This window comes from Peromyscus eremicus, chromosome 3 (assembly GCF_949786415.1).
Source record: "Peromyscus eremicus chromosome 3, PerEre_H2_v1, whole genome shotgun sequence".
NCBI lineage: Eukaryota > Metazoa > Chordata > Mammalia > Rodentia > Cricetidae > Peromyscus > Peromyscus eremicus.
The window spans coordinates 89,640,172-89,666,942 of NC_081418.1; the positions used below are offsets into that span (position 1 = coordinate 89,640,172).

The 26,771-nt window shown below is 42.4% G+C and overlaps 2 protein-coding genes across 5 annotated transcripts in view; one reads left to right on the forward strand and one right to left on the reverse strand.

Annotated features, from left to right (window-relative positions):
- Ctnna2 (catenin alpha 2) overlaps positions 1-26,771 on the reverse strand; it is a 1,136,313-nt gene that overhangs the window by 375,010 nt on the left and 734,532 nt on the right. The gene's annotated exons all lie outside the window — the stretch shown is intronic.
- Lrrtm1 (leucine rich repeat transmembrane neuronal 1) lies at positions 7,871-9,451 on the forward strand. Its single transcript, XM_059258011.1, has one exon. The coding sequence runs from the start codon at positions 7,871-7,873 to the stop codon at positions 9,437-9,439; it is 1,569 nt and encodes a 522-aa protein (XP_059113994.1). The 3' UTR covers positions 9,440-9,451.

Sequence of the window (26,771 nt, forward strand, 5' to 3'; positions counted from 1 at the left end):
TCTATATTTACTTCAGGTTCCTTGGGCTATGGATTAGGCAAATAATCAAATCAGTTAATAAACTCAACTTAACATGTGTGTCTGTGAACCAGCAAGTACACCAGACTACCCTAAGAAAGACGCAGGCACATTATCAGATTATGTGGTAATCTCCATGTCACCTGCATAGGGTCCTCATATCTGATCCTTTACATATACAGGTGGAAGGGAAAGAGTTTTGAAATTAGGAAAATAATAGTTCTGTCCCTCAGGAGTTTTATTTTGTTATATATTTATTTACTTGTGTGTGTGTGTGTGTGTGTGTGTAGTGGGGGGCAGGTTCTCTCCTTTCACCATGTAGGTGTCAGGGATCAAACTCAGGCTTTCCAATTTGGCCATAAGCACCTTTACCTACTCAGACATCATGCCAGTCCCTTCTTAGCCTATTTTAAGTAACACTGGATTAGGACATTGCTGGTCAACAACACATTTGTGAGAATAACTTGGCTACCTTGTTAATAAAAGTCAGGACAATCAGAAGGAACTGATGGTCCTCAAAGTCCAACCAACAAAAGTCTTTATGCAGTAAGACTTTCTTCTCGACAAAATTGAATGGAAAACTGGGTGTCAGGAAGGGTAGTTCCCAGGGGTCAAGAACACACAGGCAGAGTGTTTAGTCACTGCCTCAGCTAGTTAGAGAAGGGACCAAGGTGTGTTTCAATGTGTCCTGTGCAAGAGCTTCCCAAAGAGAAGAAAAATCAGAGAAAGAGCTGCTGGGGATGAAACATGCATAACCTTCCAGAAGGATAATTGCGAGCGTACACTAATGATGTGTTCAAAAACCCACACCCTTTGAACACCAGTTCCATTTCTAGAATAAAAGTGTGAGGTCATGTTTCCTCAAGTGTACAAGGTCTATACATGACTATATTTATCACAGCATATTTCACAAGGCCCTAAAAAGAGTAACAAGCTGAGCACCAAGCAAGAGGAGACAAATTCAAGGACAATGCATCTCCCAGACTCTATGGTTCATCTCTGGGTTGTTGGTTTAGTTGTCTTAATTGTCACTACCAATAAGGTTTTTTTTTGTTTAGCTTGTATTCTCTAGTTTTTCTTTTTCTATAATAAATATCTCCATAAGTAGCATACATGTGGCATAATAGTGTTGGGTGGTGCTAAAAATCTGACCAACATAAGCAAACTTTAGTAATGTCATAGATTTTTCTGGAAAGACAGCTCTTAAACACCTCTGCCTGTCCTCTCCTCATATATCCCTGCTGTCCTGTTCCTTCTGTGATTAGAGGTCTGGAGAGACAAGATAGAGTGTTGCCCCTTAGATCAGTCACCACGGAGTCAAAGCCTTGTGTCAGATGTCAGAACATCATCAAATCCTAAAGATAAAAGGTGAAGATAAACCAGCAGAAAGCCCTATGAATGCTCACTGTCTTCCATATACTGATTATAGAATCAAGCCTTATCAGAAAGCTTCCTCTGTGCTAGAGGCTGCGATAGAAGTGTACCCTGCACTTCATGCTTTAAAACCTAGTAGGAGAGACACAATGCAATTGAGTCAGTTAGTTCTGTTTGACCAAACTCTACCACCAACGTTGAGTCACACTTAGCATGTCTGTTCCTTCCACCCCTCAGGTACAAAGCTAGAGAATCAATGAGGAGGCTTGGGTTTCCATTTCCAGTTATGCTCCTCAAAAATATGATTTTGTTTGTGTTACTTTTGTTTGTCTTCCTTTATCCCTCCTCCTCTTCTTGTGACAGGGTCTCTTGCATTCCACAGGTGGCCTTAAACTGGATACATAGTGACCTCGAATTCTAGATCTTTCTGCCGTTACCATTACAGATCAGCACCACCACATCTACTTCACATGATATGAGGGACAGAAACCAAGGCTCCAAGCATCCATGGAAAACCATCTGCCAACTGAGATACACCCTCAGATCTGTTTCCTATTTAATGAATTTATTGAATTATCTAGGTGTTACAGGTAAGTGCAGGGATTGAGGAAAGCCCAAAGATCTGCAGTTCTAACAATCTCTGAGGTTGCTTGTTCCACCTTATTGTTTTGAGTCACAAAGCTTTAACATGCACGATCTCAGTAAACTCACCCAAGTATCCTTTTAGGTAGCCGTACTTTGACCTCTTTGATTGACAATGGGAATGATATGTATAGAGTCACACTGATTAAAAAAAAGTAAGTTCCACATGGTGCCTCATCTCTATAATCCCAATACTAGGGAGGTATAAGAGGTCATGAGTTTTAGGCCATCCTGAGCTATAGAAGGAGTTCAAGTTCAGCCTAGCTACATATGGAAACCTTGCCTCAAAAAAAAAATAAAAATAAAAAAATAAATAAAATAAAAATAAACCAATGAACAACAACAGAAATAATAGAGCAGGAATCCTAAAGGAGTCAGTTTTCATTTTGACTTCAAGATGTTTAACAATCTTTGCAGTTCAAAAATGGTCAATTTAGAAATGATTGACACATTCATATAGAATGACTAAGGCCAAGAGCTTAGTAAAACTAAATAGTTAATAGAATGGTAAAGAATGAAGGACCACTTCACGTGGGATAGGGGAGGATGGAGGTCAGTCAAGTAAGCCTAGACATTTGATCTTCACATTGAAGATTAGAAAGAAAGTCACCCAGATAGAGCTTAAAAGAAAATGTCCACCTAACATGCCAAAACCCAGTGTATAAGCCATCACAGAACAGACTCATAGATAGGCCCAGGATAGCAGGACACTCATATTTACCTAGTTTACTGGCATTATTGAGTTCATTCATTGAGCAAGATAGGAACTTTCTTATTATTACTCATATTGCCTGACTTTTTCAAGAGAGGCATGCTGTCTGATTAGAAGGAACTTCCCCTTTCTAATTTGATCCTCCTAAGTAGACCTCCTGAGGGAAGTCTGAGGGTCTTCACCCCTGGGTTCCACAGGCATCTGTGGTGGCACTCCACATAAAGTGCCATCTGTGTGGTGCATGCCCAGAGGAACAAAGAGGTTAATTTTCTCCTTTGGAAACTATGACTCTCACCCTCCCCCAGTTCCTCTAAGTGTTTCCTTTTAAAGAAAAGCCATGGTTCACTGCTACTGAAAATTAAAGACAACAGCATAAAGATCAAGGTCCAGGCTGGTACCAGCAATGACAGAACATTAAAATTGCTATTTGAATTTCTCTTTCCTTGAACATTGGCAAAGACTATTGAAGGAAAGACAACCAAAACACAGGTTAAATCATAAACTCTGTGTGTGTGTGTGTGTGTGTGTGTGTGTGTGTGTGTGTGTGTGTGTGTATGTTCACCAACACTGATGTTTGGAGAAGTCAAAGGTGGATATTGAGATGTCTTCCTCAATCACTTCTCTATCTTATTCTTTGAGATAGGGTCTGTCACTGATCCTCGCTGTTTAATCTAGACTGCCTGGCCAACAAGTTTTCTGGATCCTTGTGGCTCCTCCACTGCCAACAATAGGATGACAGTACACATGGCCACATCTGGCCATTACATGAGTGCTGAGGATTTGAATTCAGATCTTCAATCTTGTCTCTCTCCAAGTACCTTACCCACTCACTCCCCAGCCCCATTTTAGAACCTTTCTACTTGTATCTCTTCATTCATAGACTCTTTTGGCTGAAATAAACAAGTTGGAGGTGGCCTTCAGTTTATATGAAATGGGTGGCAATGATAATTATATGACTGGCTCCATCCCACATCACAACATCAAGTACCAAGAAAACACAAGACGGCTTTTTAGATAAAGGTTATGTTATAAGGTTGAGGAGAAAAGGAATAACCAACTAGCTCTTTCTCCTACAGGCTACACTTCTAGATTCTTCAACTGTACTAGGCTGTCTCCCTGCTATCTCTCTTCAGTTCCAGATTTGCTTTGACAATCAGAATCATACCTTGCACATCCTGGACTTCTTTCTGATGTGTTGAAATCATGTTTTCAACACTTACCCTTTCTGACACCAGACTAGAGAGCCAGGCCTCCACTCGCAAAGTTGGCATGTTGTTTTTAGGTTACATGCTTGATGAATATCTAGCTTCTAGAATTGATTGTATATTACTTCAATAAGATGGGCTCAATCTCCTACCCAACATAAATATGCCAACTATCAACAGGGCTTTTAAGGTATACAGAACACTGCTCTTCAGCTACTGAACAATGAAGAATATATTGGGCAATACAAATCTGTGGTTATCCTCAATGAAGAGCTTGACCAAGAACACGGTGGTCACATTACTACTTGATGGGTTAAGCCTTCTCATAAGACAGGCAAAGAGAGAAAAACAGGAAAAAATTGAAGATCAGCACATTTCTCCCCCATTTTAGTATCTTGGGCACTTGGAAGAATGAAATGAAAATTTGTGAAAAACAGCCATATCAACTTGCTGTGGTGACTCAAAAGTTGTCGTTTCTCAACTCAACTTTGCTGAAACACTTGATTCATGTTGTTCTTATTTAACCTAATTTGCATTGATTTAATCAGTGCTTGTATGCTTTAAATACATAATAAATTGGAATTCTGCAACTCAGAAGACTTAGAATAGCTAAATTTCAATAAAGCTCATTTCAATCTGTTAATGTATACAGCTCTGCCAAGAGATTTAAGAGGATAGAAAGATGCAACTTGCCACATTAGAGGTGAGAAGGGTTTAAGGATAACGATACCATGCAGACAAAACGATTTGCAGGATAATAGCATGAAAAACTATATATATAATATATATATAATATATATTATATATATATTCTTAATTACAGCCTAGAAGCGTCTTCTACACTTTGAGTGGCATACTTAGAAGAAAACTCACATATAAACGCAGTGCATTTAATTTTATTCTTTTTCTTTTTTGCCAACACTCAACTCTTCTCTGCCTTTCTGTACCAGCTCTACAAATCAAGTGACATCCAAAGTAGGACCTCTTCTTGCCCATTTGGCAGCCTCTCTCGTCCTTTTGCCAAGCTGCATGCATTATAAGGATTTTCTTCCTAACAGCCATGGGGATTGGGTGCCTTATGCTCACAGTACTTGCTGAATGGCTGGCCACTGTTTACCCCTGCCTGTGCCTGCCCAGCCCTGCTCCTCCAACCCTTTAGAGTTTATGGCTCAATCAGTCGGCATGCTGTCAGGAATAATTGTTTTGGCAAGGGGTAAAACCACTTGATGATGAAATTGTTTCTCTGTCTGTTAAAGTGTTCTGCAGCAACTCACAAGTGCCAAGGGCCCAGTCCAGAGCTAAGTTGGAGGCAGAGTGAGGACAGGTGACCATCCAGACTGGCAAAGGAAGAACACAGCTCTGAGGAGGAACAGCAAAGATCTATCTGTGTCAGTAAGAAGGTGCATGACCTTGAATAATCCCCAGATGTCTCTGGCCTCAGTTTTGTCATGTGCAAAATGGAGAGGGTTGATTTTCTAATGTCTCCTGGAGCTCCTAAGACAGCATGTGATGTCTAGCACATCTCAGACTTGTATTCTTTTCAATTAAATGATGCATCTTGGGGATGAATGACCAGGGCAGAGCTCAGAGGAATACAGAATAGAATGATTCACACCCCTGTTCATATGACTTTTCCTGAAAAGTACCACCTGTCTTTGGTGACCTTACGTCTACCAGTTGGTCTTTTCAACTTGTTGTTAAGAGCCAGGCTAGTGGCTTGACCAATCTCCTTAACCTGGGAGATCTCCCAACCCATCATCACTCCTAGCAAGTAATAGTGACAGGTAATGTCCACTTATTTGGAGTTCATTAGAGACAGAAATGACAGGAATGTAAGGACAATAATACACCTTAACCTGTGACTCCTCCTGACACAGGTTTACTTAGCCATCTTTAAGAATGTTGCTCTTTTTTCTTTTCCTTTTTAAAAACAGATAACCAGAGGTCTGTGGCAGTAGGATAGATTTCTTATAGGACAGTTGTGACCGGAGGGGTACTCATTTGTTGTATGAACTCCTGTCTATAAAGGATTGAGGGTAGAAAATCCGACAGGGGCTTTCCCTGGGATTCAGAAGAAAAGTAGCATTATTCTGTACAGTTACAAAGCTGAATTAGAGATGAGGGGATAAGAAAAAGGCTTCCTTATTTTTTAAACCACCTCTTCTCTACACATCTTCTAGTACATTCTCCAGGGGTTAGATGTAATTACCATGAACAGCATACATCAGTGTTAGCCTCTCCCATGTCATACAACAGCATCTTTATCCCTGCAGCAGTGTGCTCCATGGACAGAATGTAGACTGGGCAAGCCCCAGGGGGATCTCCAGCAGTCTCTCTGTACACAAGTTGAATCTGCCATACTGCAACCTTTTCACACCGTCAGGACTCAGATGGCTTCTCTAACAGAGTGGGCTTGAAAAGCATTCCCTCCATCCCTGAAAACAGCTCAATGTAGAAGGCCAGTGTTGGCACATGGAGAGGAGAGGGGAGGAAAGGAGAGAGAGAGAGAGAGAGAGAGAGAGAGAGAGAGAGAGAGAGAGAGAGAGAGAGAGAATGAGAATGAAAGCCAAACCCCAAATCACTGCCTTCTTGTGCCTCCTCTCAAGTTGCTTTTTGGAAAGCAAAGAAACAAATGTTGATTGCTCTACAGATCTACAGAGTCCTACGTATCTGTTACACGTAGGCAGTTTAAAGGGAGGGGGGTATAGCCCCAAAGAAAGGTTGGCGGGGCAACCGAATATCTCAGTCCCTCATTTGGATATATGTTGTCACTGATGATATTTCTTACCCCATCCCCTCTTCTTTTTTTTCCGCCCTGAAATATAGACCAAAAAAAAAAAAAAAAAAAAAGCTGAGTGTTTTTCATTTCATCAAAGAACATACATTACTTTAGCGGTTTGGTTAAGAAAAAAAAAAAAACCGTTGGTTTTCTGCCCACCCCTTTTCAATCTGCCGGTGTTGGAGGTGCTCGGGAGAAGACGCACAATCGCGAGCAGCTTACGACACTCAGTGAGCAGTCGGTGCCGGTGCAGGCTCGCGCACACTCCTCGGTGGAGGGAAGGAGTCGAGCGCTGCTCTGCGCTCCGCAAAGCATGAGCCGGCCAGGTTTCCGCAGCTGCCTAGGACACGAATGGCAGGCGTTCTCCAACCGGGACTCCAAGGTGGCTGCGATCCGCGGTGGGCATTACCGATGACATTCTCCAGACTGTCAAATCCTGGGGAGTCTCGAGCCCCGAGTTTGGAGTTGATTTTTTCTCTCACCCGCCCCACCACGTCACAGTCTCAACTGCAGAGGAAAAAAAGGGGGACCGAGGCAGGAAGGCGAGAAGCCCGGGCTCCAGGCGGCACGTAGTTGGGAAACTTGCGGGTCCTAGAAGTCGCCTCCCCGCCTCGCCGCCGACCGCCCCTGCAGCCCCGGAGCGCAGCAGCAAAGTGAGACATTGTGCGTCTGCCAGATCCTCGGGCCGCGGAGCAGGGCTGCCTCGGGAAACACAGAGGGGTCTTCTCTCGCCCTGCATATAATTAGCCTACACACAAAGGGAGCAGCTGAATGGAGGTTGTCACTCGCTGGAAAAGGGTGGGTAAGACACTTTTTTAATTAAATTCTTTCCAGAAGAAAAAAAATTTTCCTCCCTTTTCTTTGCTGCCGCATCTAACATGGACTGCATTACCCCAGCTTTGATCTTTCCGTGGCTGTGAACTTTGTATGCTGCCCGGCTTTCTGCATGCTTAGAGGTGAACGTGTGGCTCTGGGGAGGGGGGGTTCCTTCTACATTTCTCTATATTGATTTGGGTTTTTTTTTGTCCCTTTCTCCCCCCTCCCCCTCCCTCCCTCTCCCTCGGAATAAAATATGATATAGATTTCTGACCCAGCGCTTCCAATGGACATTCTCCAGTCTCTCTGGAAAGATTCTCGCTAATGGATTTCCTGCTACTCGGCCTCTGTCTACACTGGCTGCTGAGGAGGCCCTCGGGGGTGGTCTTGTGTCTGCTGGGGGCCTGCTTTCAGATGCTGCCCGCCGCCCCCAGCGGATGCCCGGGGCAGTGTCGGTGCGAGGGGCGGCTGTTGTACTGCGAGGCGCTCAACCTGACCGAGGCGCCCCACAACCTGTCCGGCCTGCTGGGCTTGTCTCTGCGCTACAACAGCCTCTCGGAGCTGCGCGCCGGCCAGTTCACGGGGTTAATGCAGCTCACGTGGCTGTATTTGGATCACAATCACATCTGCTCGGTGCAGGGGGACGCCTTTCAGAAACTGCGCCGAGTTAAGGAACTCACACTGAGTTCCAACCAGATCACCCAACTGGCCAACACCACCTTCCGGCCCATGCCCAACCTGCGCAGCGTGGACCTGTCCTACAATAAGCTGCAGGCGCTGGCTCCGGATCTCTTCCATGGGCTGCGGAAGCTCACCACGCTGCACATGCGGGCCAATGCCATCCAGTTTGTGCCGGTGCGCATCTTCCAGGACTGCCGCAGCCTCAAGTTTCTCGACATTGGATACAATCAGCTCAAGAGTCTGGCGCGCAACTCTTTCGCTGGCTTGTTCAAGCTCACGGAGCTGCACCTGGAGCATAACGACTTGATCAAGGTGAACTTCGCCCATTTCCCGCGTCTCATCTCTCTTCACTCGCTCTGCCTGCGGCGGAATAAGGTGGCTATTGTGGTCAGCTCTCTGGACTGGGTTTGGAATTTGGAGAAAATGGACTTGTCTGGGAACGAGATCGAATACATGGAGCCCCACGTGTTCGAGACCGTGCCGTACCTGCAGTCCCTGCAGCTGGACTCCAACCGCCTCACTTATATAGAGCCCCGTATCCTCAACTCCTGGAAGTCCCTTACGAGCATTACCCTGGCCGGGAACCTGTGGGACTGTGGGCGCAATGTATGCGCCCTGGCCTCCTGGCTCAGCAACTTCCAGGGGCGCTATGATGCTAACTTGCAGTGCGCCAGCCCGGAGTACGCACAGGGCGAGGACGTCTTGGATGCTGTGTATGCTTTCCACCTGTGCGAGGATGGGGCCGAGCCCACCAGCGGCCACCTCCTGTCTGCTGTCACTAACCGCAGTGACCTAGTGCCCCCTGAGAGCTCAGCCACCACGCTGGTGGATGGCGGGGAGGGACTGCACGATGGCACTCTCGAGCCCATCACCGTGGCTCTCCCCGGCGGCGAGCACGCTGAGAACGCTGTGCAGATCCACAAGGTGGTCACGGGCACGATGGCTCTCATTTTCTCCTTCCTCATCGTGGTCCTGGTACTCTATGTATCCTGGAAGTGTTTCCCAGCCAGCCTCAGGCAGCTCAGACAGTGCTTTGTCACGCAGCGCAGGAAGCAGAAGCAGAAACAGACCATGCATCAGATGGCTGCTATGTCTGCCCAGGAATACTACGTTGATTACAAACCCAACCACATCGAGGGCGCCCTGGTGATCATCAACGAGTATGGCTCGTGTACCTGTCACCAGCAGCCCGCGAGAGAATGCGAGGTGTGATTGTCCCATTGGCTCTCAACCCATGCGCTACCAAATACGCCTGGGCAGCCGGGCGGGCCGGCAGGCACCAGGACGGGTCTCCTCTGCGCTCTGAAGTGTTGACTGAAACTGTACGGGGATCTCTCCCAGAGACTTGACATTTTAGCTTTATGTGTCTTAAAAACAAAAAAAATAAAACACAACAAAAACCCCACCCCATAATCTTCAGGACAGTCTGTCTTAAATTTCATATGAGAACTCCTTCCTCCCTTTGAAGATCTGTCCATATTCAGGAATCTGAGAGTGTTAAAAAAAGGTACCAATCATTGATTTTTTTTTTGTAAACTAAAACGTTTAAAATAAAATAGCATTTACAGTTTCTACAGACTGGTGGAACCTAAATGAACTGCTACCTGTCTTAACGGAGAAGCAATGGTTAAAGTTTCCTTGGAATGCAGGTGGGAGTGGAAGTGAGGGGTCTTGGCAGGTGGGAAAAAAATCAAGAAATCATGGAGCAAAATTTTTAGGTTCTATTTGAAATGATAAGAAGGGCAAACGAGGAAAGCTGATCACTGTAATGGTCCTGGTAATTTATCTCTGTGAGTAAGGTCCAAAAAAGAAAAAAGTCAAAAGGACCCTTCATAGTCTGAGAAGTGGGCTAAGATATCTAGCTACTTCAAAGTGATGGGCAAGGGAAGATAGGCATCATTTCTAGGCCTCTAAGGCAGAGATCAGAGATCTTGGCAAGATCATTGTAAATGGCTTTTAAAAGGCAACGCCTGACAGTTTGTCCTGCCAGCAAGAAACGTTTTTTCCCTCTTAAAATAACCATCTTTCAAATCAGCTCAAGATTTCCTATCAGAAGCCATTTGGTCTTTTGGTCTTAATTCTCCTACGTCTTTTACTCAGTAGAATTAGTAGCAATCTGTGCCCTTTATCATGCCCTCTCATGGCTCAGAGATAGGGAGGGAGGGAGGGAGGGAGGGAGGGAGGGAGGGAGAGAGAGAGAGAGAGAGAGAGAGAGAGAGAGAGAGAGAGAGAGAGAGAGAGAGAGAGAGAATATGAATATCTCAGTGTTCAATACTGAAAGACAGGTTCTTCCAGAGTTAAGAGCAGCAAGCCTTAGGAATTACTACCTGGAGAGAGGAAACCCTGACTCAGGAATCCCCCTTGGGTAATGACTTGTGGTGAGAAAATTCAGGTCCTGACTTGGCAGAACAGCCTTGCTGGTGAGGTGGGAGATATCCTCTTTGTCCCTCCGTTTGCATAATACTGATATGGGAATAGTTTGTTAACACAGAACAAGAATGCTGACTCCTCTCAGATGTCCCTTTCATGTGGTGTGTGCTTTCTCTGTTCTTCCTCCTTTTGTCTCCTATGTTGAGATGACTGACAGTCCCTTCCCAGCCCCCCAAGGCTTACAGGGCCCCTTCACTGACATTGTATTTTTTTTTTTTTTTTATTGAACTAAAGAGGGAGGAAGTGGGAGTAGTGGCAGTTGGGTGGGTTCTGGAAAGGGCAAAAGAGGAGGAGTATATTGATGGACGGTATTTTTAAAGCACCTAACAATGCAATCAGATGTTATGATTGAAACACACTGTCATGGAAAGCAGATAACAACTGGACCCTGTTTCCCATGTAACCCTTCTAACTGATACTAAGGCACTACATTTTTCTTTTTTTCCCCCTGCCTTCCTTTCAAGAGATGAGTGCAAATAGAAGGAATCAAGATGGGAGGGGGTGAACCCACAACTCTCTCAAAATGCAAATGTATCCAATTACTAACCTAAAGAGGAAAACCACACTTTTTCAAATGTAGAGAAATATTAGCAGAACGTTTACTTAAGCTAAGGATTGCTGGTAGATCCATCTTCTACCTTTGAAGAAACGAATATGCCTAAAAATATGGCTTGCAGAAGGCTCCCTCAAGAGAAATATTTTGCAAATATCTTTAACACGTTAAGCCTTAGCTACACACACACACACACACACACACACACACACACACACACACACCAGCTCTGTTTCCTTATAATGATAGGGTTTTATAATACACATCATGTTTTTAACACTCATTCAGATTGTGAATGTTCTAAAAGACAGGTGTTGAGGTGTTGATAACTTTATGGATGGGGTCTGGGGTTTAGTTTAAGCATGAGGGTGTTGAATTGCTTTTGTAAACAGATTAATAATGAAAGGGTGGGAGTAGGAATGCACATGAAATCAGCACAACTGAGCGTTACTGAGAGCACTTCCTCTAGCAGAAGCATGACGTTTGCTTTAGTTTTTGTCTTAAATTACAGCCTGTGGCCACTGAAGTAGGGTTCCTATTAACTCCACCTCTTCCCAGAGAGACTACAGGAATCCAGTACCACATGCTGCTCTTCTATCTTGGTGTACTGAGCGATAGTGTTGCTGTGCTTGTAAGAAATTTACTTCTAGAAGCAAACCTTTGTGGCAGACATGAGAACTGCAGTGTTCCTCTGCCCCCTAAATATTCGCACTGGAATCTATAGTTTGCTCCTATCCTAACACCCTCTCCCCAATTCCTTTTCTTTTCTTTTTTTTTTTTAGCATAGCTGTGAGAAGGGGCATAAGCATGTTTTCTTCTCCGCTGCTCCCCTATTCTTGTGACAAAATATCATGAATTCAGGATATTTTTAGACCCTGTAAATCAAATGAAGAATCTTTGTGAAGAAAAATCAGACATTAGGGATTTTCAGAGCAAATGATGTGTGGCCAGCAAAGTTCTACTGTTCATATTTATAGGCAAGCAAGTGTATCCCCCCACACAAGGATTTCACTCACAGAGCTACCTGGTTCAGTGCCTCTGGCTTTCGAAAAGGGCAGAAGGAGGGAGAAGCCAAACATAAGGGAGAGTGGTAGTTTTAACTAAGGTTTTGTGATACTTGCAATCTTTTATTCCTCAAATTAATTAAGCTTTAAGCTTTAAAAAATTTTGCTGTGACCCCTCTAAGCAAGCTGCTGCCAATTTAAAAGGGAATCTAATTTTTAAGTGGGTAGTACTTTTTTTCCTCCTTATTTTTTCCCCCACTGAGGTTTCTAATCTCATCTTGTGTTCTCTGTAAAGAGTTCAAGGCCACAATTCATGTCCTATCCTGGGAATCGTGATAGATTAACCTTGCCTTTCAGTATTTTCCAAGCTGATTAAAGTTCAGCAATGGTATTGAGGCTTTAAAAAATATTTACAGAGGAAAAAAAATGTTTTCAAATGAAGAATGGCATTCTCTCAAACTGATCTTAGCCCCAATTGAAGTTGTTCCAGAAAAGTGGGTTAAGGGAAACTCATTTTAGACCTATACGTAAAGGAGAAGCAGCTTCTGACTCTCAGACTTCTGTCTGCATAGAAGGACCACCTGTCTCACAAAAGACCACACGTTCTTTAAGCTATAAAGTTCCTATCACAAAGAAAACATGATTACAGTAAAAAGTTGAACAGATATGCATGTTTAAAGTATTCTCCCAAGCTTCTCAGTGTATAAGAGCACCTTACCTTTGCTCCTCACCCTTAGAGAGGCAGACATTTGGTGTGACTTAGCACCAACAGCACATTTATGAGGATGTGTAAGTAATTAGAGGGCAAACACCTCCCCAGCTTCCTAAGCAACTGCACACGTATTATTGGCGGGCTTTGGGGCCACCTGTGTTTCTGATGGGAATTAATCAAGTTGTCAGCAAGTTTGATGCCATTCTATCTAGCATAGCCAACTGACACTGGGCACCCCTGGATCATAGACTCTGGTGAAATAAAAGTCAGCAGATGCTTCCTCTTGGGGGAAATGATGGAAAGACCAGAATATTTTGTATCTGTTTTGGAGAATGAGTATCAGTGCGAAAAGAACCTATTGGATTGGTGCTTATGTTAGTTGGATTGAATTGGCCATTAATGTACTGTCAAAATCTACAAATGTAGCTAGAATATGACTATTAAACATATTGCACAAATATATATTGAAAAGGATTGAGGGATCCATCTCCCTCTGTCTCTATATCTGTCTATCTATCTACATGTTTGTTTACATTTCCCTTATAGAAGCACACACATGTACATAGATAGTCTTTCATACAAGATAACATAAGCCTACACACATACACACACAGGACTATAGAACACAACTATTGTCTACCACTCTCTTGTGATAAAGTTGTTATTTGCGGGAAAATGTGATAAAAAGACACAAATAAAATACCAAAGGACTGATATGGTTGATGGTATTTTCAAATACTGTCCCTGCTGGTTCAGGCTTGATAGCCAGGTGTCCTCTAGGTGTCTTGCCAGAGCAGAGCATACGCCTGCCGTCTAGTGGTTAGAGCTAGAATTGGCATTGCATTCTTTCTGGAATATACTTATTTTAAAAATATAAAAAATGCTCCTATTTGCTTACTTTTCCCCCCCTGTGAAATTCAGTAGATAAAATGGCTGGGAAACATAGCCATCTTCTAGATGGACACAGTTCTTAATACCTTAGGGTTTGTTTTTTTTTTTTTTTTTTTTTTTTTTTTTGTGTGTGTGTGTGTGTGTATGAAGGTCCTGGCTGATAAATCCTTAATGTTTAAAACAGAGAAGCAAAGGAGATAAAAAGAAAAAAGATTTATTGAGCATTTTCTTGGCATGGGTGCCTTTACCAGCTCTTAGTATGTAATGTGCAGGCAACCTTATCTGTACAAGAGGAACCTGAGGCTTACAGAGGCTGAGAATCTTGTACAAAGTACAAAGGGTCTGAGCTAGTGAGGAGTGCTGGTGTCCACACTGGTGACCTATTCAAACATGGATTTTACCCACCAAAGAGCCTATACTGTACAGAGAGTCTATTTGCCAATATATGGTTGAATGCCAAACACATTTTTATTCAATGTCATGGGTGTGATGATCAAATACAGAAGTTTTTGTCATGACCTTGTTAGGTCTGGCCACTGGTAGAAGAGTGGTGTGGAACCCTGTCAACAGAGGAGATATTCATATGATGTTCATAGAAGTGATGTACAGTAATCACCCAGCCAATCTCTTACCAGGAGGTTCAATTTAGAAAGGACAAGGCCTACGTTTTTATCTGTTGCTTTCAGGGATGCCCTCACACTTCTTACTTGGGTGATCACATGATTGTCTATGCTAGCTAGCAGTTCTCAACTAGAGATAATTTTGCAATTTCACAAATAAACGTGCACATGTACCCATACAGATGGACAGACACACACACACACACAACCACACACACACACACACACACACACACACACACACACACACATACACATTTCCCTGGTAATGTCTGTATGTCTGTAAATAGTTTTTTATTTCTATGTTTGGCTGGTGTGCTACTGGCACCTGCAGGATAGAGGTCACAGGTACAGCTAAACATCTTACAATGAACAGGGTATCTTTAACATGAAAGAGCAATTTGACCCCAAATATCAAGAATTCTGGGAATGAGAAACCTGGCTCCATGGCAGGAAAGAATGCGGGGACTGTGCTTGTACAAAGGCTGCTTGTACAGAGTGATCTTTCTAAGCTTTTATCTACATCTTTCCCCCTTTAAGTTTCTCTCTCTCTCTCTCTCTCTCTCTCTCTCTCTCTCTCTCTCTCTCTCTCTCTCTCTCTCTCTCTTTCTCCTTAACCAGGGAGTTGCAAGTCTAAATTAAAAACCCCCAGGTTGTTTGTTAATCAGCAGAAGACATATAGTTAGCACATCCTTCCCAAAGAACATATGGCAAACCTTAAATTAACTAAGACAAAACTAGCCAGAACCATCAACTGACCCACTTTTTCCTTTAGCAAGACTTCATTTAGGAAACATAGTAAGGAAGGGATCAAGTTAATGGTGAAAGACTCGATTAATACAGAGGAAACTGAAAAGGTCTGATATTCCTTTCAATGGGGTTCTGTTGTCTAATCATATCCCATCAACCTTTCTCTACATTCTTCAACCCCACCCGAGACAGCAATGTCTTTGAGGCAAGAATGAGCATCTATTAAGAGAAAAAAAAAAAAAAAAAAAAACGAAGTGTTTATTCAGGTGAGTGGGGTGGGCATACGAGTGGAAGGAGTTACCTCAGAGTTTGAAAACAGGCTGTCTGGAGCTGCAGACATTGCTCACAAATGTATGTAGCACTAGGGAGACCAGGCACAGGACTGACATCCATAGCATTGTGAGGGAACCAGAGAGTTCAATTAAAGGCAAATACTCTAGGTCAGAGTGGTTCAGGCTAACCAGAACACATTTGCAAGGCAGGTCAAGCTCTGCAAAAGCAAAATAAAATAAAATAAAAATTCCAGGATCTAGATGTCAGGTGTTGTGCTCTTCATATCTGGTGCTTTTCTTCATTTTCCTGAAAAGATGAAAATTTTAGATGCCCGTACCGCAGTGGGCCTCAATCTGAAATACTTTGTATTTTAGAAGAATTTATGTGGTATTCCCTGAGGATACTTTCCCTTCTGCACTTCAATTTCACCATTTCTTCCATCAATAAAACATGAAACAAAAGTAGTTTTCAAGTTAGTGTCATTTAACCAGAAAATTAAAACCTCCCTGAGTTCCCATCCCCCAGATATTCTGATTCTTCAGGCTTGCCTGCATATAAAAGAGAAAGGGTAGACTCACTAACAGATGCGGGCTTCAGAGAGCTCAATGGAAATTCAGAGAAAGAAAGATGAAAAAGTTGAGGCATGTGTGGTATGTATGAATACAGATTTATAAAATATGCAGAAAGACTTGTGGAGATACCCAACCATCCATATATGAGTCCCAAGACGCAGGACGAAGACATACACCCAAATGAGAACAATAGAAAGCTAAGGAATACTGCTGGAATGAGAAGCAAGAAGGGTTTCTAAACTAATTCAATATAAGTGAGTAGCATTGGGGTTAGGCACATGAGAGCCTCCTATTAAAATAGTACTGTATGGGATGGAGTGGAAGGAGAAGAGGAGAGGGATGAAGAAAGGCAAGGCAGGGCAAAGGAGAAAGAGATGAAAGGACTGGAAAGAAGAGAAGAGTTTAAAGATTTGTGTTTTATAACTTTGAAGTGCTCATCACTGGCAGTTGAGCTAGACTGACTCTTTAACCCCATTTAGTTGTGTCTCTTCTAATCTACCTAGCTGGCTATTTGCTTTCTCTCAATGGGCCATTGGGAAGCCATTTTCTCTCAGCTAGGATGGTACTTCTTAACCTATGTGTATGAGACCACTGGAGACCTTTGGTAAATAACAATGACTAAGTCTCCTCCTAAAATACTTGACTTCACAGATCTGAGGGGTGGGGAGGTTTTATAAATCTTTCCAAATGATTGATTGCACAGGTTAGCCCACATTAAGAATCACAGACTTAGAGGGTCTTATGATCATATCTTGTGTTGTTCAGCAATATACAAGATGTCTGCCTTGGACAATAGCTTTTGCAGAAGATATATGAGCCAGTTGTTGGGCTGGGTAGGGTCCTAGTTAAGCATGGACCTCCTTGCCACCCACCTGTCCCCATTGCCTCCACCTGGTGGCACTGATGGATTCGTAAGTACAGGTGGGCTTAGAATTTATTTCTGAATCCTTATTGGTCTATCAAGCTCTGCTTGTGATTATTTCTTTATTGTATTTCATTCTCATAATAGTCTTACAAGACAGGTCTAGAATTGTCCTGTTTCTAAGACATGAAGACCAAATCTGACGGCATTCTGCAGCTGCCACAACTACTGCTCAGTTGAGTGTCCTTACCCTTTCACAACTTCTCTTTCCCTCTCAGACTGATCATGCCATTTTGAGGCAAAGTACCCACATCCATCCCTCTTCTCTGAGTCTTAGGAGGCACACTTGTAGTCTGCTTAATGTGTGTCTTTCTCCTCCATCTGGACACTAGCATACAGTCTCATTTCAGCCTTCATGTGTATCTCCCATCCTCCCTGAGCCTGACATGCTTTTCTTCATCACTCAAGCCTCTGAGTTGGTAAGAAAAACACCCAAAGAAATGGAAAGTTTTCAACACTTTCCTAACACCCGTAACACCAAAATATTTCCTTTGTAGCCAACCACAGCCACCAAAAGCTTTGCCACTGACTTTTCCAAGAATGGGAAGGCAAAATTCTAATAAGACTTTGATTGATGTGGGGTGATTTTTCTACTCAGAGATTCTGGCAGCCTGAACAAGAATCTTGGCCCAGGGTGCTGAGAGACAGGGGTAACTTAGAAGACCACGCAGCCAAATAAGTAGGGTGGTGCATATTTGGCCCAGTGACCACATCTTGTTCAATGCATGTGAACCATCCCAGGAAAATGCTCACCCAGCCCATCAGCTCCATCATTTGTTTAAGAGCTTAAATAAAGGTCAGGGTGAAGACACATTTTTTTCCCCTCCTTAAGCCAGCATCCTCTTTGAAAACAATGTTTTTTTTTTTTAAAAAACATTTCCCATCAGCACATCTATCTTCAATTAAAAATTCTACATATGAAACTGTGTGTGGCAGGAATTCCAGCTCAGAGACATTGTGGGCGGCCTCGAACAAAAGGGAGAAGGCTCAGCAGCATTTGGAAGCTGGATTAGTCTGTCACAGAAAGGTCTAGAAAAGCCAAGTTACACACAATTAATGGAACAATACAACAATCTGTCTTCAGCTGGCCCAGGCATTCCTGTCATTTGTCCCTCAGCTGCAGAACCACGTGGTCTGTGATTTTGTGTATCTGTTCCATCATGATGGCGTTTTCAGTGAAATCTCTATTTCCAGCAACCAAGACTGAGTTTTTCCTTTTTCTTTTTTCTTTTTCTTTTTAAATATCTTACTCTAACAAGAATGTTCAAGAAGAATTTCTTCTTGAAACTCAATCTTATTCTGCTAACCACCCAGACCATTTTTATCTGAGTCTCTCCTCTCTTTCAAAAATCGTACATGTACAAAAGAGACCAAACCATGCACACGGTAAGAAGGTAGATAGATAATATTATAGGTAGGTTGCTCTATATAACATCAGTCAGACCTTTTACCTTCTAATTATATTGCTCAGCTCATTTAACCAGGCAGCGGTAGTTTCTTTCTCAGGGATTAAGCACATACGTGTTGAAGGAAAAATAGAACCATTTAACATGTAAATGATTGCACCTGTGGAGGTGAGGCACAAAGCCAGAGGAACTGGAGGCACAGCTCTGCCGAACTCACTGTGAGCATGAGCAGAAGATACCTCTCCATCTTCCTGATTCATTTATAAAAATGATCCCTCCCATGGGAGCGAGATACATATATACATATTAGTGGGTGATAGGCAAACTATTTAGTCCTTCATATTTTTTCATCTATGCCGTCAATCTGGACCTATTTTTGTTCAGAGGGCTTTTCAGCATGTTTAGTCTGAAAACTAGGTAAGGGCTGGTAAGACTACTGAGAGGGCAAAGGAACCTGCCTCCAAGCCTTGGGACAAGCAGACCCTCAGGGTAGAAGGAAAGAATTGACTCCTTCAAGTCCTTTGAGTAGGAATTGCCTTGCCTTTCCCTCTGTGTTCAGGCAGGGCTGGCGGGCATAATTCACCACAGAACATGCCAACATGTCAACAGCATTCACGTCTGCACCAGAGTATGCACACATGTAAGGGGTTAGCATGGTTCTCCCCACTTCTACGTGGACTGAAGCCTAGTGACCCTCTTCCAGAAGCACTGTTTATGAAGGTTTTTGGTGAGACAACAAAACTTACTGCCACGTGGAGCTATCTGTAATCCACTGTCAGCTCCCAAAAGGAAAGCTAGTCAAGAGCTTGAGGTCACCATCCAATGCCTATGCTTTTACTCAATATCGGTGATATTAAATCATACTGAGCAGAAATACACACCTTTAGATAAAGACTGTGAATTTAAGAAGCTTTTGTGTGTGTGTGTGTGTGTGTGTGTGTGTGTGTGTGTGTGTGTGCAAGCAATTACAATTTGATCGTAACAAACAAATAGAACAAAGGATTGAGAGTACAACTCAGAAGAACCCTTTCTTCAGAGAAAGAAGGTTGAACATCAAGAGGCAGGATGTTTGGTACAACTTCACCAATTTTCCCCTAGATCTTAAGCTAGATGGCTCTACTGGTAATGTTCTTTCTTCCTGTGTCAGTGGTGAATTCTAGTTTTGCTTCTAGCTCTCGATTTATTAGTCAGGTGTAGAGTGAAAAAGCGTAATGGTAGAAAGGATATTTTCCAGTACATTCTCCTACACCACCAATTGCTGACTGGCAAAAAAGGTGAATTCAACAGAGTTCACCCAAGGGCAAGCTTGAATGCCTTGAGAGATCTAGTTAGTCTCACAAAGATGAACACGTCTGGCCAGAGAAAACATTCTATGCTCCACTTGCATGTTGAAGTCTGCATCTGTCCCAAGCCACACCCTATTTTTGTGATTTGCTCAGAGAGGAAAATATTAAAATAATTGCTCTACTTCAGGTTTATACAAGAATATTAGCAACACAGAAATCAGTACTAGCAGAGATAGCTCTATTAGGGAATTGAGGACATCTTTGAGTGCCAGTGTTTGAGTCTTTGTTGACTTATTTTGTTACTTGTTGTTTGCCTCCTACCTTCCCTTATTGCTTCCTTCTATCATCAATGTCTCCTTTTTCTTTCTCTTTTTATTTCTCTTAAATTGGTTCATAGTTATGAACCACACTATACTTTCCCAATTGGGGAAAATGGCATTGAAGGAGCAAATACTGTTTTTTGAGTGGATTAACAAAAACCTTCCTCAATTTTTTTTTTTTTTTTTTTTTGGTTTTTCGAGACAGGGTTTTTCTGTGTAGCTTTGCGCCTTTCCTGGAACTCACTTGGTAGCCCAGGCTGGCCTCGAACTCACAGAGATCCGCCTGGCTCTGCCTCCCGAGTGATGGGATTAAAGGCGTGTGCCACCACCGCCCGGCCTCAATTTTATGTATAAAGTACAGGCATGCACATAGCACATCAATAGTTATACAATATATATGTGATATTGAAATCTCAGGGCAATAGAAGACTAAGGAAAAATGTTAATAGTCTTTCTCAGTGGGAGGATGTGATAAAGGGGGCAGGGGCAGGTAAAGTCTGAGAACACTGACCTAGGCAGTCCCTGACAGTGTGAAAAGATGAGAGCAAAATTATAAGCATCATGGTAGGTCATCAATCATGGTTTTAAGAAGAAAGGGGGTTCAAGCACTCTGAAGACAAAAAGTAAGATTCAGAAATTATGTGGACAGCTGCTATATTCACTAGAACACATGGTGTTCCCAGGCTCTCTTGGACTCAACATATCTCCCAGTTGTCTGTTTGGAGGCTTCATGATCCTTTAAAAAAGATACTGAATACGAAATTAATAGACAGAGCCCTGGTACTGCCCCTGTTTACTGGGTTAGCCAAATCATGTCCCTTTTAGACCTCATTCTTTTTGTCTACGAAATTCAGAATGTAATCTTCTGTGAGTCTGTTTCACAGCAATCTGGTTAGGCTCAAGAGAGATAACATTGGTTGGTGAAACCAACCTTGAAAGTTGCAAGACTTAACACAAAAGTTTAAGGTAGTGGAAAGTCTTAGGATAGTAGTCACAAGAGCTGTGTGGTTCCATCTACCCATGTGACTTCTGAGGGCTGTATACATTCTTTACATTCCTTTGGTTGGTCATTGCTCTGCATTAGGAACCTTGTGATTACTGTGCTGAGCATGGGCACACCACGCAGGCCACTGGACAGAATAGAGAAGGCACAGATCACCCAATCTATTTCCCCATTGTGTCACAGTGAGTTTGACCCAAGTGGCTCGCTTCAGTTCCTTGAATCTCAATGACCATGCCTCTAAAATGGTCCTACTCACAGTGGCCTTCCAGGATTTTAGGATAATTATCAGAAATCACATGCATTGGCTTTGCTAAATGTTCAATCAACGTGAATCTTGCCCGCGTCCCTTTAGCAATGCAGCTGCATACCGTGTGTATAAAAATAGAATGAGGGTAAATGGGATTGGCATAAGAGGCAGTTGGTGCCTTGATGTGGAAACTAAGAAGAGACTTGAAGGATTATAGAGAGCACTACATCACCACATGAAAGAGTGAAGAGCTGGACAGGAAGTAGTTCTGTAGAGTAATTAGCAGAGAAATGGAGAGAGATCCCTTCATCTGTTGCTAGGGTCCAGCATAATTTTTAGGAAGTAGCAGAGATCTCACATAAGGACCTGCCATAACAGATACTTTGTGCCTAGCTTACAGTCTATGCTTTAATATTTTCTAATGTAATGGTTCTCTTCAGTTCTGTCAACAGATTCCACATCCACCCATCCTCTTGCCCATCTCTCCTCAGCCTCATAACCTGCTTCATCTCCTGAGAGCTTGGAGACTTCTGGAAGAAGGTGGGAGCTGAAATCTCATTTGGTTCAATGGCAACCAGCTTTGCCATCAAAAGTGCATGTGTTGCTTTTGTGAGCCTTCAAGCGCTGACAGCTACAGTCGTATTGTATCTGCCAGCTTTTCGAGACAGTGTTTCTGGACTGCACAGCCAAGCAGTTCTGACCTCCAGCAAAAGCCAGCCATACATACTGCAGCAGGCTGCCTGCTGGGCTCCACATGTTTGTACAGAACTGCTAACCCTCAAGAACTGCAACTGAAAGAGAAATGAGAAAGGAACGAATATGCTGTTGTTTTTATTTTCTACTCAAACCAGCTCTTTGAGGAAAAAAAAAAAAAAAACAAGAAAAGGAAAGGAGAAAGGAAAAAAAAAATAAAAGAATCACTCTCCAAGCTGGAGCCCTGCCAAGCTTCCTCCCCTCCCTTGCTTGTCCAAGCACTCCACCGTCTGTGCAGACTGTATAACAGCAAGTTCTGGAAACAGGCTAAGGACTCTGGGCCAGTCAAGGGGCTGTGCTGTCTGGGTATCTGTGTCTGCTGGGGCTTTTGAGACTTGGTTTTTCACCTTTATCTTTTATCAACTGCCAACCCTTGGAAGCACATCTGTTACCATCAGCTTCTGTTTGTAAAATGGGACTAAAGGTTAACCTCTCCAGAGAAATCCACATATCTTCACTGTAGTTCAGGGCTTCCACTAACAGCTTGGCTCACAAAACATGACTATGGTAAATTAAAGAATGTTAATAAAAATGAGATAAAATTCCCAGAGGTCTTTTTTTTTTGCCCCCAAATTCTTCTATGCTCATCTCTAAACATTACCTTGTCAGAAAATTTGCTCCTGTGATCAACATGATTTCCCAAAGCAATTTTCTAAGAGCAGACATAGATTTGCCATGATCACTAAGAGTTTTCAATCCTGTGGTGAGGAGCGGGTGGGTTCCTGTTATTTGTCTCACCTTTGGGTAAGTGTTCCTTTCTTGGAACACTCACCAAAGGGTGAAAACTAGAATGTGAGTCTCCCCCCCCCCTTTATAACATAAACAGAGACAACAGAGAGGAGATACTTCCAGTATCTGGATTGAACCGTGAGATGGTAATTAAGTGCGTAACTAAGAAAAGAATTACCAAGACCCATGAATCTGTGCCCACAAATGCAATGGGCACTAAGTAAGTAGAGTAGCTTTACAGTGCACTGAACTTTAAGCTGGCTCCTACAGATTCTATTTATGCTCCACAAGAAGGGCAAATTAAACACACCGTGGGATAACATTTGTGCTGCTTTCTTTACCATGTTTGCTTGGCCACTGACCTTCAGGGTCATAAGGAATGAAAGAAACACAAGAAGTCTAGAGATCAGTGTACAGGTTGTGTGCAATAGGACAAACAGCCCCAAATCTGTTAGTCTAGAATGGTTCATTATTCCTATTTTGAAAATAGGGTTAAAATGACTGTGTTTTGCATGTTTTGAACATACACAAGCATTCAATAAGTATCACAAGTATTATCACCAAAATTTTTGATACCATCCTCACATTTGGTACCAAATCTCACTGACCACAAAATTGCTTTATTTATTTATATATAGTAAACGTCATTTACAATGTTATTTGTAATAGAATGCTGTTTAGTGTGTGGACCTCCCTAGATGAAGCTATATGTTTTATGTGATACCATTAAGCTGGTTTAAAGTTTGATGGATGCCTGAAGAACTGTTATGGGGTAGTTGGTAGTTTCAAACAACCAACAGGTGCCTGCTGTTTTTACTACTTTCCTTATAAACTTCATACCTTTCACATCATCTCCTTTCTTTTATATTCAATCAAATTTTCATAATGATACAATATTTACTCAAGTTATAAAGCCATCTTTGAAGTCTTTTCTAAGGCTTTTGTCTCCTTGTGGCCCTGTCCCTCAGCATCAGAAGGGGTTAAAACAGTTATGGCCCTTAGCACTCATGTTTACCGGTCTAGATTGCTCCAGGACATCTTCTCGTGTTGTCTATACTATAGTATACTATTAATTTACTTATGTATCTTGTACAAATATATATATATATATACACATATATGCATGTATATAAACACATACACTTTTGTGTATGTGTTCATGTGTATGTGTGTGTATGTACATGTGATGAACAGAGGTCAATATCAGTCAGCTGTTGTCTTCCTCTATTGTTCTTCATCTTAGCTTTTGAGACAGGGTATTTACTCAATCTTATTCAGATAGACTGACTGGCCAACAAACCATAGTGATGCTTCTGTTCCAGAAATGCAACATCATACTGGCTGTTCAGGAGGATCTAACTCATGTGTTCATGTTTGCCTGCCAAGCATTTTACTGGCTGGGCCACTCCTACCCTGTATGTGTATTTCAATTAAAAATGATATATATGGGTGTTTTGCTTGCATGTATGTCTGTATACTGTAAGTTCACTTTATGCCCAGAGGCCAGAAGAAAGCATTGGATACCCTGGGACTGGAGTTACAGATGGTTGTGAGCCACCATGTATACATTGAGAATTAAACCAGGGTCCTCTGAAAGAGCAGCCAGTCCTCTTAATTGCTTAGTCACCTCTCCAGTCATTCATATTGATGTACTTTGTATCATACTATATACTACTCATGATCAAGGGACAAATCCTCTTCATCAGTTCAGTTCAGTTGGTCTCTAGGTACCATAGGTGCTGCAAACAGAGAAAGCATGGCCCTAATCTCAAGAGGTTTACAGAACAACATGATAGGTATAAGGTCCACATATGCAATGGAAACCATAAGTGAAGAAGAATTCCTTATCTCTTTCAGTCACTGTTATGTATTCACAGTTATCCTAGGAGACAACAAAGGGAGAAGGTTTTTCTCAGCTCAAGAACTAGACAGGAGGTTGAAGAGGGTTTGAGAAAGAAGGTGTGCAGAGGTGGTTAAGATTTGACATGTAAAGTAGAAAGATAGTGTTTCTCAAAAGAACAATTCACAAAGTACAATGGCATAAAGGCAGACAAAGGAATGGGAAGCCTCAGCCAAGTGTACCAGCAAGGTGCACAACAGTGTGTGATGACTTGATTTTTCATAAGTAGATACTTAATCAGCAAGACAACTGAGAAGATAATTTTGCTCCATTTCATAAGGAATATATCCCATCTCTCTAACTCACACTGGTAGAGAGAGAAAACAACTTATCACTCTCATCCTCTCTCCCTGCATTCATTCTCAGCATGAAAACAGGAGCCCTAAGGTATCCCACGCGAAAAGAACTACTGCAAAGTGTTGCTGCAGCACCCAAAACAACAAGTGATTTGAAGAACACCTTTGGAAATCACAACATAGAGATTTTGGAAGCAGCAGGTAGGGCCCCACCATGAGATGCTGATGAGATCTCCTAAAGATGCTGATATCAGGCACCCATGTTCCATTTGCAGAAAAATTCTGTAGTGTTCAAACTTGGCTTGCAACATCAATTTGGCCTCACTTTAGGAGACTAGGCAGACACAATAGTGGGTATGGAAGTCAAGTGGCCCGAAGAGCACAGCCCTATTTTGTGAGTTCTGAACTAGAGTTGGACCACCAGAACCACTGTATCATTGAAAGGAGTGAGAATGGTAAAAATGTCACTTTTTATTTGTATTGTTCTCAGTCCCTGGCAATTTATAATCTTTTAGTTTCTCAATTTTCCCATTCAAAACATTTCATGTAGATAGAATAATACAATATGCAGTCTTTTTGTTTGGCTTCTTTCACTTAACATGTTTTCAAGGTTTAGCTGCACTGTAGCATGTACTTTGAAATATGGCATGCATATTCATATTATGAATACACTACACTTTGATTACCCACTCATATCCTTGATAGACCCTGACTGTTGTAAATAATGAACAAGGCTCTGCATGTTTGTGAATACATTTTATATGTTCAAATTATTTCACTTGTTTTTATATCTAGATGTAGAATGGCTAGGTTATAGGGTAATTTCATGTTAGACATTTTCAAAATTTGTTAATCTATTTTCCAAATAATTGAGCTAATTTATATTCCCATCAACAAGGTATGAGGGCTTCATTGTACATTTTCTCCATCTTGCCATTACCTTTTAAAATTATAGCTATTTTTTTTTAATATTACTTACATTATAAATTGTGTGTGTGTGCATGCACGCACATACAGATGTGCATGCAGGTGCCCATACAGCCCAGAAGAGGGCATCAGATTCCCTGGAGCTGGAATTGCATGTGGTCATGAGCCACCTAATGTGGGTGCTGGGAACCAAATGAGGCCTCTCTAAGAGGACCTCTTAACTGCAGAGCCATCTCTCCAGCCCTGATTCCCCAAATTTTATGTTATGATTTTAAGAGGGTAGAAAATGACCTAAATTTCATGAGTTCCCATTAGTTTGGTTTGGTTGTCTCTGTAGGTTTCCCCATCATGATCTTGATGCTCCTTGCTGATAGAGTCCCTCTTCTCTCTCTTCAACTGACTAGGCCCTCTGCAGAAGCAAGACAGTTGTGGAGCTTGATCTGCTTAAGGGGCCCCCTGGCATTAGGATCAGGATCCATCCCTGGTGTATGAGCTGGCGTTTTGGAGTCCATTACCTATGGTGGGACAGCTCACACAGCCTGGAGGCAGGGGGAGGGGTTTGAATCTGCCTCTATTGAATATACCAGGCTCTGCTGACTCTCCATGGGAGGCCTTACCTTCTTATAGGAGGGAATGGGGAATGGGTTGGGGGTCAGGAAGGCTGGAGGGGCGAGAGGAGGGAAGAGTGGGATCTGTGATTGGTATGTAAAATGAATAAAAAAAATTCTTAATAAAAAAAAAGAGGGTAGAAAATGAACCTAATTACATTTGTTCAGGACTTTTGGGCAGCAATTAAATTAGATTCTATGTCATTAAGGTAGAGACCACATACTTGAATTCTGGTGGATTTATAAGGAGACCTCACAAAGAAATACACACATCCTCCTTCCATGCTGTTATGGGGAACAGGGAAAGGGCAGTGTTGGACCCCTAGCCAGGCTATTTGGGTG